Raw genomic sequence first — 19182 nt, 5'->3', positions numbered from 1 at the left:
ACTATCCCCCATAGACATCTACTAGATCACGTCATCTCCAGAGATAAGAAGCTTGCTGTTCTCTAGGAGGCCTGTTCTGTACTCCCTTCCCAGTCCCATCTCTTCTAGTCCAGATGATTCAAAGGTTGATGGCAGTAAAGATGGGTCCTGAACCCCCTCCCAATCTTGAGTAGTCCTTCATCTTTGCTTAAAACAGTTTTCAGTCTCTTTCTGATCTAGATTTCCATTTTGTAAATAATTTTATAATATCTTTGTTAGAGCCTTGAATTGTACACAGACTCCCAATTGTGGCTTGATTCATACAGAGCTGAATTGCATTGCCAACTTCTGAGCTCTGAACCCTGGGCATGTGCTAGCACTGTTTGACTAAATGCTAGTGCCGTCAGTGGTTACATTACTGACTCACGTTGAATTAATCAGTGAATACTTTAGATATTTCTAATAATAAAGCTCCTAAACTGTGACTACCTTGTTTCTCCCCTCTGGAACATTTTATTCAGAATTCTAAGTTAAAGAGTATGTTTAGTTTTGTGAGATTTGACAAAGAAGAAAATAACAAGTCGTTAGCTTCCTCACCATTAATCTTTGTGGCTAGTGTCCTTGGATCTCAATAAGGTTGGAAGCAGTGATTTGGCATGTAGTTCAGATGGGAAGGGCTTGCTTCACATGCATAAAGCCCTAAATTTGCTTCCCAACTCTGAACAAGTCAGCTGTGGTTGTTCACGTATGTAATCTTAGCTCTTGGAAAGTGGAAGTAAGGTCAGAAGTTAAAGATCATCTCACTAAGTTCAAAGGCAGCCCAGGATCTATGAAACCCAGTCATTAAAACAGATAGATTTTAGATAGGTAGGTAGGTAGGTAGGTAGGTAGATGATAGATAAAAAAGATTGGAAACAGTCTTTTCCCAAGGTCTTATAGAACAGATGTGTCCTAATTTATTTTTCTTTTGCTGTGGCCAAAACTTAGGGAGGAAAAGGGCTTGTTTGTCTTATAGCTTCCAGTCCATCATCAGGAACACTGAGTCAGGAACTGAAGCAGAGACCTTACAGGAGTGCTGCTTACTGGCTTGTCCTTTATGGCTTGTTCAGCCTGCTTTCTTATACCATTCAGGACCACTTGCCCTGGGGTGGCACCACCACCTGTGCTCTCCCACATCAGTCATTAATTAAAACATGCCTCATAAACTTACCTGTCGGCTGATCTTCTGGAGACATTTTCTCAATTGAGGTTCCCTCTCCCAAGACCGTCTTTGTTTATGTCAAGTTGACAAGAGAGAGAAAGAAAGAAAGAAAGAAAGAAAGAAAGAAAGAAAGAGAAAGAAAGAAAGAAAGAAAGAAAGAAAGGGAAGGAGGAAGGGAGGGAGGGAGGAGGAAGAAAAAACTGACTAGTACAGGGTGTTAAGAAAGGTTAACCTGGAGAGGTGACTCAGCAGTTAAGAGCACTGGCTGCTGTTCCAGTGGTCCCAAGTTCAATTCCCAGCACCGACATGGTATCTCACAACCATCTATAATGGGATCTGATGCCCTCTTCTGTTGTGCAGCAAGCATACAGATGGAGCACTCATACACATAAAATAAATAAATCTTTAAAAAAAGAAAAGCTAAATTTGATTGACCCAGGGTTCAGAATTTTGAGACTGTCTCCCAGTGTGCTTGCCCATGTTGACCTCAGACTCTTGGATCCTCCTTTCTTAGCCGCTTAAGCAGCCGGGACTATAGGTACCTGCCACCGTTTGTAATTTTCCTAGTTTTTAGTTGAGAAAACTTAGGACTAGGCTTATAAAATTGTGTGTTCACTGTCATGCTTTTAGAAGAGTCAGGACTAGAAGTAGATCTTCTGATCCTTATAGACCAATGCATTTCCTTGCCATCTGATGTAGAAAATACTGCTTTTAGTAGAGTGAGGCAGTTTTTATTTTTATTCAAATTCTTACCCAGGATTGTAGAATTTTAGATATGAGAAGGAACATGTATATATAGGTAGACAGCTTTAGATTCATTAGATTTGCATCAGAAAATGGCATCTAATCCTAATTCTGTGGTGGGGTGGAAAGGGTGTTTCTGCTACTTAATTGTTTTATCAGTTTAGAAGAAACAGTGTAGGAGAAAGCCACCTGAAAATCTTTAGAAGCTAAGCCTTCCCTGCCCGCCCCCATGTGTCTTTACAGTTCCTGAGCAACTCAGGCTGTCTGCTGATGAACTTTGAAGCAATGACATGAGCTTTTATATTAGCATTGCCAGGAAAAGTCTTCCATTAGTTCTGTTTAGTTTTGATTTTCTTCTCTAATAACATGATGATAAGGAGCCTAGTTTTTAAGAGTAGGTTTTATAAGTACGAACTCAGAATGCAAGAGGCAAGGAACACATTCTTGACCTTTTCTACAAGCTCAAAGAAAAGTAACTGAGAAAGGAAGTGACCAAGGGAAGGCAGAAATAGAGGCTTGAATCACAATACTAGAAACAGCCCCACAGTTTTCTGGTAAGAACTGTATTTCTGGACTTAGCAACTATTTGGAAGACTTCCAGTGTATCTCAAATGACAAGAACATGGAAGACAATGAACTAGGTTTTTTATAAGGGGCTAGGACTCATTCACCCCTTAGTAGAACATGCTAAGTACAGCAGAGCACCTCACTGCGGAGAAGCCATTCACATATACCTTTTAAGAACCGGTTTACCAAGTGGTTTGATAGACTAAGAATAAGAACCTTCTTGTGTCTGACAATTTGCTTCATTATTCAGAAAAAACATCCCTATTCGTTCTACAGGGACAGTTTCCAGAGCTACAAAAAGCATGTAGTATTCTGGCACTAGTTCAGATTGGCTGACTTGAGTGTAGCTAACGGGTGTAGATATCAGCTTTAGTCATTTATATTGAGAAAATTAGCAGGCTAATGCCATTTCTTTTTGTATGATTATTGTTGTTAACATTCTCTGACTAATGTTGGAAACCAGTGTTTGTTTTTCTTTTCTTTTTTTCTTGTGTTATTTAGATCTTAGCAAAGTTTGCTAATCTTCATTAACCAGCTCTGATTTTAATAATAAAAACAACAGCAACTCAGAAACTACTGATACTTTCATAGTACTTCATACATGCTAAGCACTATTCTAATTTTTCTTATGTTCATTCATTTCTCACAATAACCTTATGATATATAGTTACTATGGTTACATGTTATCTCTGTTTTCAGATGTGGAAAATGAGGCAAAGAGATTAAGTGGAATAATGTAATATAATTCTTTCACTAGCTACCTGGAGTTACTTTAGATATCACAAATTAAGATCATGGTTCCTAACAAGTCTGCTCTCACTTTTGACTGAGATCAGTTACAAAGCTGGGGAATTCCCAGGCCATTTGCACTTTATTGCTACAGCTTCTTCTTCCTCTTTCCTTTGTATTAGTTGTTGCCACATTTTGAGAGAAAAACCAATTCATTTTTTCCCTTCTTCCTTTCCTTTCTTTAGTCTGCACCCCAAGTGGCCAAGGCTGACTTTGAACTTTTAATCCTCCTGCTTTTCTGTCTTCTAATTCCTGGGATTACAAGCATGAGGCACCTAGTGCTTGCAACTACTCCCCCACACACGACCATGCTGTTTTTAAATGCCAGGGCTCAAGTCCAGGCCTTCCTCACAAGTTTGTTACCACTAAACTATTCTCTGAAACCCATAGATAATTTTTATTTCTGATAATTGCACCAAAATTGTCAGTTATGTTGTGATCTAATAGTTAACATAGCCATTTTGTGTTTTATTTTAAATATACACTAGAAGATAAACAGTCTTACTTCCATCCCCATATAATAGGGAAACTGTACCACCAAGCCTAAGATTCTTCCTCTTAGGTACATCTCCTGTGCTGCTGCCACAGCTTGATCTTAGTGTCTTAATGTGCGTTACTAAGGTGTAATTGACATGATTTGTAAACATTTAAATTTATTGTGTTATATGTTTAGGCATATGCATATAGTTGTGAGGCCAATGCACACCAAGGCTGACTGTGTTCATCACTTCATATCCTCTCTAATCTCTCCTTCCCCTGATCGCTTCTGAACCACCTCTTCCAAGTTTAGTTCACATTTTCTGGAGTTCTATTTAAATAGAATTATATAATATATACCCTTTAAGGTTTAGTCTCTTGCATTTGACATAATTACTCCGGGATTCATATCTTACATGTATAAATAGCTCGTCACTTTTATTCTTGAATATTAACACATTGAAGATATTTACCTCCAATTGTTTTTATCCATTTACCTCTTGTTAAGAAATTTGAGCTACGTCTAGTTTCTGTTTATTAGAAATAAAGTTTCAGTGACCATTTAAATATGAGTCACATGTATTTTCTTTGTCTTAGGAAAATACCTAGGATGGAATAACTAGATCATATGGTAGGTATCAAGAAATTACCAGTGTTTTCTAGAGTAGCTGTACGGTTGCATATCCCCACTAGTAGTGTGTGAGACTCTCAGCTAATCAGTATATTAAAATTTTAGCATAGTGTACTGGTGTCTTATTTTGATCTTAGTTCATGGTTTGCTTAATAATTGATGATACTGGGCTTATTTTCATGCACTTAAATTTACATTGGTATATCTTTTTTGGTAGAGTTTCTTTTAAATTTTAGGGCTTTTTTTTTTTTTAAGATAGCATGTTATATAGTTCAGGCTTGCCTTAAACTGCCATATAGCTATGATGGACCTTGAACTCCTGATCCTTCTAACTCCACCTTCTGAGTAAGTATTGGGATTGCAGGAATAAATCACCATGCCCTGTGACTGTGAAATAATTCTCTTTTTCCCCCTAGCTTTTTAATATGAAGGCTGAAATCATTTACTTGAATCCCTTTTCCTTCATTCTTTTTTCACATGTCTTTGTGCATGATGTGTTTGCATATGTGTATACATGCTTGCATGTTTATGAGTGCATATATGTGAGCATGTATACAAGTGTGTAGAGACCTGAGGCTGACATTGTGAGTATTCCTTAGTTAGATTCCACCCTATTCGTTGAGGCAGTATCTTAATGCTGACTCAGGATTCACTACGTATTACAGACAGACCACAGAAATTTGTGGCTGTTCTTTGGTCTCTGCTTTTGAGTGCTGGGATTACAGGTGTTACCTGGCCATGAACTTGCCAGGGCCCTCAAACTCATGATTCTCCTGCCTCTGTTTCCTTAGTATTTACATTATAGTTGCACACCATTACATCCAGTTGAAACCGGTATAGTTTTATGAATTTTTCTTTTTATGTCCTAATATATAGTCTGTTCAATGTTCATATGCTCATTGGCACCAATATTCCACTGGATAGTGTATAAGTGCCAACTAAATCATTGGTTGATGATATTGTCTACTTAACCTTGTCGATTATTCTGGCTGCTTGGTTTATCATTTACTGAGAAAGGAACACATACATTTTTAGCTGTGAGTATGGCTTTGCTTGTTTCTTTTTGTAGTCTTTGCTTCGTGTATTTTGAACCTCTGTAATTGGGTTCAAAAGATTTACAGTTATTATGTCTTCTTGATTAATTGACCTTTTATCATTATGAAATGACATTCTTTAATTCAGTATAATATTCTTTTCTCTAAAGTTTGTTTTGGTGTTAATGTAGCTCTTTTTTCCCAAAAGAGGGAAATTTTTTATTTGGCTCTGAATTTCAAAAGCCTTGTAGGCAGTAAGGCAGAACATTTGGGCACAGAGTGCATGGCAGTGGAAACTGTTTAGTTCATGGTTCCTGGGAAGCAAAGAAAGAGTGTGCGGTTAAGTGATCTGGCTTCTAATACCCATGTGATACAAATGACCAAACTTTGTTTTGCTAGGCCACACCTACAGGTTCTACTACTTTCAGGTATAGGGTTATTTTTTGTTTGTTTTGTTTTTTGTTTTCCCTGTTATAGTTTAGTGTACCTTTTTCTGTCTCTTTTCACTTTGATTATTTTATTTTATTTTACTTTTGTAGTACTGACAGTTGGACCCAATCCTATATGTACTAGTCAGGTGCTGTCGATTTGAGCTATATCCCCAAACCTTGGCTTGTGTTTTAAATTTAAAATACATACTAGGCAGGTATGTCTTACACCTGTAATGCCAGCATTTTGAAGACTGAGGCAGGATAATTGCCTCAAGTTTGAAGCCATCCTGGACTATATAGTGAGATTCTTTCTTTTAAAAAAAGGTGGGGGGGGTTCCCTTGATATGGTGACACATACCTTTAATTGCAGCACCCATGAGGCAGAGGTAGGCAGAGCTCTGAATTCGAGGCCAACCTTGTCTACAGAGCAAGTTCCAGGACAGCCAGGGCTACATAGAGAAACCCTGACTCAAAAAGCCAAAACAAACAAACAACAACAACAAAAATCCCACTACTCAGGAGGATTTCTGAGTTCCAGGACAGCTAAGACTATGTAGAGAGATCCTGTCTCAGAAAAAAAAAAGAAAAGAAAAGAAAAGAAAAAAAGAAAAAGAAAAAGAAAAAAAGGAGTGGTCTCAAGGGGTAGTATGTTAGCCCTAGTATACAATTAACCCTGGGGCCTATTCTCAGCATGGACCATGTGAGCCAGGTATAATGACATACTCCTGTAAATCTCAGCACTTAGGGGATGGGGTCAGGAGATTCAGGAGTTCAGGATTGTCCTTGGCTACACAGAGAGTTGGAAGCTGCTTTTGGTCACCTCAGACCCTGTCTCAAACAAGCAAACAAAACAATCAGAGATTGAATTTAAATATATACTTTTGGAATCTTTCCTGAAAACCACGGTCTAGATAATGTGTGCTGTGTTCCCATAGCCTCTTATGTTTATCTCATCACAACACTTAACATACTAATTACAGTCTGTTCCCCTGCCTGTTTCCCTATTGGTTAGCTTGAGTGCAGTATCTTATATGATCCCATTTTCAAACACTTAGTACTGTACTCAGCCCATAATAGTAAAGAAGTCAGAAGTTTGTCCTTGTCTCTACAATTGTTCCATCTTACAGTTTCACATTTCAAAGTTGTTCTGCTGCTGTGTAGCCGCACTGCCAGTGTCTCTCTAACCTGCTTTTCTCTGGGCTTTGTTGTAGCTCTGTATATAATAGTATGTCCTTACGGAGTTTAATAGACCAGAGTTTCACATAGTAACCCAGTGGAGTGAAACTGCTGTGAGGCCTACACCCAAGGCCCAGATTATTTTTTCAGTGATGTTTCAGAATTTGACATTGACTTCATAATAGGAAACTAAGATTCCCAGGTAGTGGCAGTAGGAAGGGAACCTCTCTGGGAACCCAGTTCGAGGCTACTTTCCATCTTTAGGAAGAGCCACTTTGGGAGGATTTCGTAGATGCTATGGTTTGCTCATATGTAGAATAGATAAGAAAACTCAGCTATTGTTCAGTTAATTTTACAGTTATTATTTTTATTTTATGTATATGGGTGTTTTGCTTGCATGTCTTACTGTACAGTGTGTATATGCCTGGTACCCACAGAGGCCAGAAGAGAGTGTCAAATCTCCAGAGGTAGAACTGGAGTTAGAGTTGTGAGCTGCCACATGAATGCTGAGAATGAACCTATTCCCTCTGGAAGAGCAGCCAGTGTACTTAACCACTGCACTGTCTCTCCTGCACCCTCAATTAATTTTTAAGTTAGCCTACAAGAAATCTTGGTATGCCTTTTCTGTCGATTAGTTCCATGATTTCCTCTAAGCCTCCACATCACCTACTCTTTCTAAGAGTGCACTTATCCCACTGTTATACTCATCCATTTCCTCCTCTTTTCTGGGAGAGCTTTTAAGGATGGAGTTCATGAAGATTTGCCTCTGTGCTGGTAACATACTTTAGCAGCTTCCACAGTAAATACTAATAAGCTTGGTGAATGAGTGAATAAACAGATGGTGATGATAATAGTAAATGGGGCTGAGGCTGGTCTTAAATACCTGCCTTTACCTCCCAAGTGCTGCGGTTCCATGTGTACCACCATAGTTGGCTAGTACTATTTCTTTAGAATTTGCTATAAGAAAGGAAGTTCCCTGTATCTCCACTACACCCTTCTGAGAATTCTACTTATCACCATTTTATAAGTAACAAAAATGGGACTAAGAAACTTTTAGCAACTTGTTCACGATCTTACATTTAATAAGTGATGGTTCAAGGCACAAGATTACAAAGCCCACATTTGTAATTGCTAGGCCATATTTGACTGACAGACCAAATGACTGACTGAGGCTGACCGAGTGGCCAGCTAATTCACTAATAGCTGTGTGAAGGAGACCCAAAGGTTTTGGCAACTTTCCTAGTAGACACAATTCTCTTGAGATGTGACTTTGAAACCACAGAAGTAGATGAGGGCTATGTCTAGAGGCGCCACAGGTCCATTATAGGAAAGAGATACTGACTCAGGAACTCATTTCTTATTGCTTATTCTTTTCCTGGCAAGAGAAAAGATTGGCCAAGGCCCAGTATCTGCCTTGGCGCATCTCTGGAGTAGAAGGGCTAGGAGTGAGACTTATTGTTCCTTCTGCTGATGTGCCCTTACCCCAAGTATCCACATGACTCACAGCTTCATTTTCTTCTCAAATGTCACCTCATCAGAGAGGCCGTTTCTTCTTAAAAAAAAAAATGAAATTAAAAAAGCAACAAAAAACCCTCTTTTTACTTTTATTCTTATTGCTTAGTTTTTAAAATGTACTTATTACCATTTAATGTGTGTTTTTTTTCATTTTCATTTGTTATATTACTTATTTATTTTTAAGACATGATCTTACTCAGTAGCCCTGGCTAGTTTGGAATTTTCTATGCAGACCAGGCTAACATTGAACTCACAGAGATCCACCTACCTCTGCTAGGCTTAAAGACATGGGCTATACTAATGGTGTATTTTAGTGTGTGAATATGTGGAGGTCAGAGGATGATTTGTAGGAGTTGCTGTTTTCCTTTCACTTTGCAGGTTCTAGGATTTGAAGCTCAGGTTGTCAGGCTTGGTAGCAAGTGCTTTTCAGGTATCTTTACCTGCTGCACCGTCTCACAGACTCAGTTTAGACTGCCTGGTTTGCCTTTACCCTCAGAATCACAGGTACCAGGGGATCTGTGACTCTTGTATTCTGCTGTATTTCTAGGTCCTGGAGTGGGATCTAGCAAGTAGGGGGTGTTTAATAATGACCTCCATGGCTTATCCTTGAGTTGAAGACAACCTGCCTCCAAGAACTTACTTAGCTTCAGTAGCTTCTTACTTTCCTTGTCTTTATGCATGACCTTAAACTCCAGACAAATTGAAGTCTGTGTTCTCTGTGTCTGACCCACACTTTGTAGTTCTGTGTCTTACTCTTCTTATTTCTTTCTTTGGTGGATCTGAATCTGTTTACCCAAATTCTGACCATTCTATTTATTTTTATTTTTAAATTTAAATTAGAAACAAGGTTGCTTCACATGTCAATTCCAGGTCCCTCTCCCTTTCCCTCCCCTCCTCCCACACCCTCCCACCAACCCCCTAACACTCCCTCATTTCCCCAGGGAGGATGAGGCCCTCCATGGGGTGTCCATAGTCTGTCATTTCATCCAGGGCAGGACCTAGACTCTCCCCCAAGAGGCCAGGGTGAGAGTGCATCTCTCATTGTTGGATGGGCACCCAAAGTTTGTATGCCAGGGATAAATACTGATCTACTACAAGGCCCAAGAGATTGCCTAGGCCTCCCCACTGACACCCACATTCAGGGGTCTTGATCAGTCCCATGCTGGATTCCCAGCCATCAGTCTGGTATTCAAGAGCTAACCCTTATCAGGTTAGCTGTTTCTGGGGGGTTAAACCAGCCTAGTTTTAACCCCTTTGCTCATCAGTCCTCCCTTTCTGTCACTGGGTTCCTTGAGTTCAGCTCAGTGTTTAGCTGTGGGAGTCTGCCTCTGTTTCCATCAGCCAGACCATTCTATTTTTTAAAGAGTATTTACTTACTTACTTGGTTAACTTATTTGTTGACTTACTTTCTTAGTATATGTATGTGTGCCTACATGGGTATATGCACACTATATGAGTGGAACTGGAGTTGTAGCTGTAAACCCCATGATATGGGTGTGCATACTGAACCAGAGTCTTCTGTAATATCAGTAAGTTGCCTTAATTATGGAACCATATTTCCAGCAAGTGAACTCTTTTTTTTAAAAAAAAGAACATATGTACAAGTAATTACTATTGATAGATTTGCTATATTGTAAGCTACAGGCAGTACCTGGAAATAGGGATCTCCTCCTTACTGCCCTGTTTCCAGTGCCTAGCTTAGAAGAATATAAAATAAATGTTTATTGAGTGACAATATTCATTTTACAGAAAGGGAAATTGAGGCTCATATCAATTGATTTTTCCCAGTTAGTCAATGTCAGATAAGATAGAAATTAAGCTCTTTAGCTTCAAATTTATGTTATATATTTTATAATACAAATCTTTCAGGGCCAAGCCTGTAATCCCGGCACTTAGTTGATGGAGACTGGAGGAGTAGGAGTTCAAGGCCAACCTTGGCTACATAGCAAATTTGAAGCTAGTATGAGCTCTATGTTACTCTTGTCTCAAAAATCAAAATCAACCAAGCAACCAAACATACCCCAAAACAAAGAAAAAGATCAGAGATGACAGTTGGATGCTGTCTCTCTCCTTTAAAACTTTTCTTTATTTTTGAGAATTTTATACATGCATACAATGAAATATGATCCCATCTAGTCCTCCTTCCAAGCTCCCTTGTCCCCTCCCAACACTTCATGTTTGTTTCTTTTAATAACCCACTAAGTACAATTTTTGCTGCCTATATATGTACCTGGGTTGGGGTCGTCTACTGGAATATGAGAGCCTACCAGTAGCTATATGTATTCAATAAAGAATGATTCTCCATATAGCTTTACAACTACATATCTTTTGAGAGGTGTTATAATACCTCTAGAGTTTGGCTTTTTCTTGTGTGTAGCATTGTTCATCATTTTGCCTATAGATGGTGTCTTTGATATTCTAGGGACCACACAGACAGGTCTGGTGAAGTGTATGGCTTTAGAATACTGTCTCTTGCTCTAATGTCCTCCTGGGATTTAGATATGCCAGTCATCTGTGATCTGCATCTGATGTCTTATAAGCTCTTCTTGCTAAATTCTGTAGTCTCTTATTGATAGTGAGCACTCTGTTCTTGCTGTGGCCTTCTTAACTTGGCCCAGAGTTTCTATTTTTTTTTCTCTTTTGGATTGAGAATACAATCTGAGCCTGGTGGTGCAAGCCTATAATCCTATCACTCTCAAGGCAGAAGTGGAATTCAAAGTCACCCTTTACTTCATAGCAGTATAAGAACCTACATTGCCTATATGAGATCCCACCTCAAACAAAACAGACACCAACAATAACAAAAAATGGAATGAGAAAGTAGAATAAGACTTAACTTGCCAGGTGTTAGTGGTGCACACCTTTAATCCCAGCAATCAGGAGGCAGAGACAGATGGAATCTGTGAGTTCGAGGCCATCCTGGTCTACAGAGTAAGTTCCAGGATAGGCTCCAAAGCAATACAAAGAAACCCTGTCTCGAAAAAACAAAAACAGCAAAAAAGTCAACTTTTAGGTACTTGAATCTTAAAGAGGCCTATTATTTCAATTAGACTGTTGAGTGAGATCATGTTGGAACTCAGAGTTGCTATATGAGGTACAGATAATGAAGGATACAGCTCATTATGGCTTACGTTGTTCAGATTGCAGTGCTTTAGGTGGATGACACTGTGCGGGCAAGTCTTGCCTAGATGGGGCTGCTGCCTGGGTAACTGAATAGAGCTAAAAACAAACAAACCAAACATGGCTCTGAGGTTTGGCATGATGCTGAAACCATTATCTCTTTTCCCTGTAACTTAGCTGTATAGGGAGTGATTGATCAGGAGCCATCCTTGTGGTATAATGATCCTCTTAGAGAACCTCTGCCTCAATACAATATTTAGAGCAGTGGTTCTCAGCTGGGGAGCAATCGTACGTGTCCAGGGACAGATTTAACAGCACCTGAAGATAAATATTTTTATTGTAACAGCCAGCAGCATTCTGATGGCATGTAGTGGGTACATGCCAGAGATAATGTCAAATATCCTACAGTAATGCAGAGCACAGTCCCTACAACAAAGATAACCTCACCAAAATGTCACTGATCTAGAGGCTGAGAACCACAGGTCTAGAGTGACTCTTGCTTGTCTCCATGTCTGTTAAGAATGCTGATTAGAACATGCCAAGAATCTATGCCCAGGCTTGTGTTAAGGCGTCTTCTTAGTAGACAAAAGGCCCTTGAAGCACCGCTGGCCTCAGGCTTTCCTACCAACAAAAATGGTGCCTTCCTTCCACTCTACATGCCAAGCAGAAAGCCTTCTTTGTGTTGGATGAAGCCAAGATTCCTTGGCACAATTACAGGACTGTGTTGTTTTCTGTACTTTACAGGCTGGCACTTGTCTGTCTGCCTCATGTGTATCACTGTCCTATCCTTTCATTAGCAGACATTCCAGACTATAGTAAATTGGTAATATGTTAGGATATATTTCCATTTTTAGTAATAATAGTTAATTCATTTTACTTTCTTCACCAACTCCATTATCGTTTTCAAACCTTGGGGTTTGAATGTATTGCTTGGAAATTAATTTTTCTTTTCTTCCATTGTATTCTCAATTGGGAACTAGACATTCATCCAGCAGTGACTAGACACCCTTTGTGTAAGTTTGTGTCATCTTGTCTTCTAGGAGCAGTTTTGGAGCACATTCAGTATCCTGACTCATTTCTTCTCCTGTCACCTTTTTCTCTCGCCTCTAGTCTATGCTACTCTCAAAACCACTCAGCATCACAGCTTTTATCCTGAGCTCCAGCCTCTTCTAAAGGCGTTGAGATAGAAATCAGTTTGCCTTCAACTTTGTTTTGTTCAAAGGGTCTTTTTTTGTTGTCTTCTTTGTAGTTATATTTTAGTGGAAGCAGGGGAATGAAAGGACATATTCCAAGTTGCCAACCTCTGTAGTTATGTGAGATTGATAGAGAACAACCATAGGTGTGGCTATGCCTACCACCAGAGAAATATCTGAGTTGCTTTTTGTTTGTTTGTTTGCTTGTTTTAAAGATAGGATCTCTTTATAAAGCACAGGTGGCAGCCAGGCAGTGGAGCTCACACCTTTAATTCCAGAATTGGAAGGCAGAGGCAGGTAGATCTCTGAATTTGAGGCCAGCCTGTTCTGCAGAGCAAGTTCTAGGGCAGACAGGGCTACATAGAGGAACCCTGTCTCTAAAAATAAAAGAAATTGAGATGCTTAAACACTATCATCATAAAGTATAAGTGATGATCTCTATTAATGTAATCATTACTAATATTGTACTTCAGATCAGTTCACCTGGATGCCAATAGACTCAACATGTAAGTCTGTCCCCTTTGAGTCAATGAAAAACATTGTAGAATTTTGTTTCTGTGTATCTTATTTTGGAAACAAGCACTGTGTACAGGAGTGTAGAGTGTACTAGTTGTCTCATCGTGAGTTACATGTTCTACTCCTAGAGGTGGATTTAGCTTGGTCTGAAGCATATTTACTATCTGGGAGCAAGGGAGAGGTGGCTCTATTAATACAAACTCAGAGTACTGTTGCTAAGGAAAGGGGACTTGGATTCTCAGTGGCAAAATGATCTTTGACCATTATAGTTCCACGAGATCAGACAATGTTACAGCAATCTCTCTGGGGTCAATTCTTAGTAGTTTATGTTCTTCTACTGGAAAACATTAATCTTAAATTCATATTGCTGCCAGGTGTGATGACCCAAACCTTTACTTCTAGCAGTTGGGAGCAGTTGTGATCTGTATCTAAAAATACATATATTATTTTGTTTTGTTTTGATATAGAAGTAGCTACTCACTATGTAGCTAAGGTTGGTCTGGAATTCATGTTCTTTCTGTCTCAATATCCCCAATACTAGGGTTATAGGCGTGTTCCTCCATGTTCAAGTTTAAAAATATTTTTAAATTAAGTTTATTGAGACATAAAGAGGATGTAGATATTTTATTTTGTTTTTTTTTTTTTGAGATAGGCTTGATCTGTGTGGTCTAGATAGGCCTCATACTCACTATCTAGCCCAAACTGGCTGGAAACTCAGGACCATCATCTTGCCTCAGCTCCCTGTGCGTGAGACACTATTCTCCATAATATATTTATTTTAAATATAAAATTTGATGAATTTTGGTAGATTCAAGATACAGAATGCTTCTTTCTTCTCAAAACATTGCTTTAAAAAAATCCTGGTCAGTTCTGGCTAAAACCAACCACTGAGAGTTTTATTGTGTTAGAGTTTCTTATAAGTGCGTTCTTATAGTGCCTACACCTTTCAGACTTATGGACAAGGGAATGCTAAGCACACAAACATGATACGTGTTATGGTCAGTGTGACCGCAACAGCAAATATTAGTCAAAGAACACTGCTTCAGAGTATCATAGATTCCTTCAATGCTGACATCTTTCATACTCTAAACAGCTACTGGGAGAAGAAAGGACAACTAAAGCAAGGAAAGTTTTGGAATAATGTTTTTTCTTGTCTTTTCACAGTGTACAACTGGACTGTCGATGAGGTGATACAGTGGCTGATTACTTATGTGGAGCTACCTCAGTATGAGGAAACCTTCCGGAAGTTGCAGCTTACTGGCCATGCTATGCCAAGGTCAGGAACTGAGCTAGATTTTTCTCTTGAGGATGTAGGGAACAAGCTGGGAGTGGGTCTGCCTTCAGGTTGCTGTAGACAATTTAGTAAGGCTTCTGTAGACAACCGCTCTTTTCATGCGTGTTTGCTATAAAGCATGAAGGCCACTTTGTATCTGTTCTCTTGTGTGATAAATCTTATCACTCCTGGGATCACACTAATGGCCTCTATTTATTAGGGCCTTGGTACATGCCAGGATGCTTAGTGGGTAAAGTACTTGCTACTAAGTCTTATGACTTGGGTTCAATCCCTGGGACCCACATGATGGAAGGGAAATACTGACTCCAAATAGTTGCTCTCTGATCTCCTCCACATATAACATGACCCCCCCCACCACACAAAATAGACAGACAGAAAGACAGATAGACTTTTAAAAAAGAAAACTGATTTCAAAGAGAATGGATTTATTTATTACATCTATTGTGAGGGCTCAATGTTCAATGAGGCATTACATGTAAAACATCAGAACACTATTAGGCATCATTGGCATCTTTTTCTTTTTCGTTACTTAAAAGTAGATAGCAATATAGCTCATTGGTGTCATTGAGTATTAGCTTGTAAGAAGTATGGTGATAATACAAAATCTATTTTGCAGAAGTGACCTGAAGAGGAGTTTAAGAACCCTCAGGCTTTCAGAAAGCACCCCATTTTTCATAAGTTGCACAGAAGACCAGGTGTGGTTATACACATCTTTAACCCTATTACTCTAAGAGGCAGAAGCAGGTGGATCTTTGTGGGTTGGAGGTCAGCCTGGCCAACATAATGAGTTGGACAGCCAGGGATGCGTAGAGACCTTGTGACATACATAAAATAAAAATGTACTCAAAAGGAAATTGAGGTCTTAGGAGAAGGAACCAAGCAACTTGTGATCAGACGAGTGAAAATGCTTAGGACCAGAAGCCAGATCTGACCAGCTGGTCATGGTGCCTTATTACCTCTCTTGTAGATGCCCTTGATTGCTTTCAGAGGAGGAAGTAGTTGTCACTTCTTCATGCTCAGACAGAAGTAGAAACCACACACTGTGATGTCAGAAGCTTTTCTTCTAGCTAAGGAAATAAAGCTATGTGTCAGAAAAGATAACCAGTGATACATAATAGTATACTATTAAATATACCCTTCAGGGACCCAGGAATATGCTTTCCATCTTTTCTGTATCTTATGCTACTTTCTTTTTATACCTACTGTGTTTTAGCAGAAAAAAAGATAAAGTCCCATTTTCTTCAGGCATTTTATTATCTTTACTAAAACACAAAGTCTTACTATCTTTGTGGTTAAAGGTCATAAAACTACATTAATCTTATGAGTAGTAAATTATATTGCAATTACACATATTTGCTCATAGGACTAACTCAGTTTTGTTCATAAGCAGGTTTATATATAATAGAAGTGAGTTAGAAGGCCCAAGAACCAATGGGTCATTGAACATGATGTTTTGACCTGGACTGTACAAGAGAGTACAAAGGAACTAATATTTATAATCCAGATGATCTCTGGAAGCTTATACCTACGTATATAAACCTGATCTGCATTTGAGTCCCAGACCTTAAAATACAAAAAAGAAGAAGGGGGGAAAAATCAAGGTTTGGTGGTGCATATCTGTAATCCCAGGACTTCACAGTGAAACAGGAGGAGGAGACAGAACAATTTCTTGGAAGCTCATGGACTAGTTAGCCTGGATTACATGTCATGGGAGAAATAAGAGAAATCCCCTACAACAATGTGGGAGGAGAGAATCAACTCCTGAAAGTTATTTGTAGACGTCCACAAGCATACTGCCACACATGCAGGCCCACACTCATATACAAATCATACATACATAAAACAACAGCAGTCAGAAAAGAAGAAGAAGAAATGAGAAATAAAAAGCAGCATAAAGATATGTAATTAAGTAAGGGAATTGCCACAGATTGTTAGTTCTTAGAGGGTAGAGCACTTAGGAGATTGTAGATATGGAGGGCCATCAAATTCTTGGTAAATGCTCTCTGTTAAGAGACAACTTACTGGTGCTGGAGAGTTGGCTTAGCACTTAAGACTTGCTGCTCTTCCAGAGGACCTGGGTTCAGTTGCCAGCACTCACTTGGTGGCCCAATCATCCATAACTCCAGTTCCAAGGTATCAAATGCCCTCTTCTGGCCCTTGTGGGTACTTCCTGCATCTGGTGCACAGACATGCACGTTGGTAAAACACTCATATACATAAAACAACAACAACAACAACAACAACAAACCCCAACCAAACAAGAAACCCACTTCACTCTGTGTTCTAGAGTGCAGAGGAGAGCAATCACCGATAGCTGACTTTGTTCCTGGAAGAGATAGGTAATCCTCCCAGAGTATTTTGTTGCTGTCCCAAATCTGACCCTTATTCTTTCCCTTAACAGGCTAGCTGTAACCAATACCACCATGACAGGGACTGTACTGAAGATGACAGATCGGAGCCACAGGCAGAAGCTGCAGCTGAAGGCCCTGGACACAGTGCTCTTTGGGCCTCCTCTCTGTGAGTCTTGTGTAGAGGTTTACTGCTGTGCCGTGGAATCCAAAATCATTGGGATTGGCTAAGCTGAAATCCTGGGTCTCATAGGCTTTCCTACAAGACAGCACCTTCATTATCCCACTAGTGTTAAAATATGAAACATTCTAAGTATAACCGTATTTAAACATTTATTCTACTCATTCATTAAATATTTTAAGAAAAGATTCACTTTTTTGGTAGTGCTGTGCTGGATCCTATAGGAAGACCTGGGTGAATCAGTCATAGGCTGTCCTAGTGGGATAACATGATCACTGCAGGCTGGGGATGTAGCTCAAGTGATTGAACACTCACTTAGCACTCATGAGGCCCTAGCTTCAACAGCCAAACTAAGACCATTGTTCCCTATTAGTACTCATACTTGTGTGCTCTAGATCAGGGACGGAAAAGACATTATTTAGGAGAGGTGGCACATGATCTCTGTCTCTCAGAGGGAACCAAGCTTTTACTCCATGGATTTTCCAAGAGAAGACATTGTAGATGAAGGAAACAGCTTAAAGAAGAGTATGAAGGCTAAAACAATTAGGTAACACGTAGAGATTGAATGTCACTTAGCTGTTAGCTACCATCACTGGGTTTATACAGAGGGAAGGGACTGATTGCTGAAAACTTTGTGTCTATGAGTGGCCAGGGAAGACTAAATGGGCTTTTGATATAGCAATAGACACTTATTAAATAGTTCAGTCTTTGGAGTTCTGACTGGTGAGAATAGTTAGCCTTGCCATCCTTTTCTTATTTTAATGGAGTCGAGATAGAACAAAAGTGACCAAAATTTCTATCAGGGCATGGTGGTGTCCATCTCCAATCTTGTACAGGAGGCTGAGCCAGGAGAATTTTGCTTAGCTGCCCACCTGGGTTGTGTAGTGAAATCCTGTGTATGTGGGGGTTGGGGTGTATGGGAAAGAAACTGAAGGCAAATCTCCCTTAAGGGCCTGAACCCACACTTAGGCATGTTTTCTTTGCCATAACTTTTCTTTGAGAAGCCCACAACCCTGTTCTTGGGTGTGTTTTACTTTTTTTCTGAGAGCCCCTTTCTTAATAATTATGCTTAAGTCTATATTAAAATATCTTTATCAAACCCAACTCTGCTTCATAAAAGCAAAAGGAAGAAACTACAGACTGAAGCAAGCAAGTACTCTAGGTGGAAAAATCAAGCAACATAAGGACCAGAATCCTGGCTCTATGGTGCTAGGTCCACATGATCAGAGTCAGCAGGAGAAGGTTAGACTGGTAGCTGTAACATGGACATGGAAATTTTTTTTCCTAGGCCCGTTTCATACAGCTTATATACTGAGTGTGACCAAAACTAAAAGTGGTCAGAGGTCAGAAAACTGCTCCTGAGATAAGCAGAAGTATCACAGCCAAGAGTATTTTATGCCATCTACAATAGCATAGCTATAACAATAGCAATAACAGTAGTTTCAGCTGGGTGTAGTGGCACACACCTTTAATCTCAGCACTCAGAAGGCAAAGGTAGGCAGATATCTGAGTTTGAGGCCAGTGTGGTCTACTTAGGTTCCAGGCTACACAATGAGACTCTGTCTGTAAAAGAAAAAAGTTTGGACTTTAATTTAAAAAAATTTTTTTAAACTTTTAAAAATTTGTTTGTTGGCTTTTTTATTTAGTTTTTATCTTGCATATTTGTGTTTACACATGTTCACTGGTGTGCACATGCAGATGTCAGAAGAGGGTCTTGGACCTTCCAGAGCTGTGGTTACTGGCATTTGTGGAGTGTCTAGCTTGTTATGTGGGTGCTGTGATCCCAACCCTGGCCTTCCTGATTGCATAGCAAGTGCTTTTAACTGCTGAGCCATCTTTCCAGCCCCTAATAATAGTTTGTAAAAAATGGAAAATAAGATATGAAAAGTTGCAACTCTTCAACTTTGCTGATGATAATGTAAAATGATACAGTTACTATGAAAAAACAGTCTGGTGGTTCCTCAAAAATTAAACAGAAGAGTTACC

At 39.4% G+C, this 19182-nt stretch overlaps 1 protein-coding gene across 5 annotated transcripts in view; it reads left to right on the top strand.

The window, feature by feature from the left end:
* The window catches only part of Stim1 (stromal interaction molecule 1), a 157930-nt gene that overhangs the window by 113648 nt on the left and 25100 nt on the right, over nucleotides 1-19182 (top strand). For all 5 annotated transcript variants that reach the window (XM_013116343.3, XM_013116342.3, XM_005074061.4 and 2 more), the window contains 2 exons: nucleotides 14538-14649; nucleotides 17069-17184. In XM_013116343.3, coding sequence (XP_012971797.1) covers nucleotides 14538-14649; nucleotides 17069-17184 — 228 coding nt within the window. The remainder of the gene's footprint in view (nucleotides 1-14537; nucleotides 14650-17068; nucleotides 17185-19182) is intronic.

Source organism: Mesocricetus auratus, unplaced genomic scaffold (genome assembly GCF_017639785.1).
Source record: "Mesocricetus auratus isolate SY011 unplaced genomic scaffold, BCM_Maur_2.0 Super-Scaffold_4256, whole genome shotgun sequence".
NCBI classification, from domain to species: Eukaryota; Metazoa; Chordata; class Mammalia; order Rodentia; family Cricetidae; genus Mesocricetus; species Mesocricetus auratus.
Note: the sequence above shows the minus strand (reverse complement) of the source record. Positions and strands in the feature narration are given on the sequence as shown.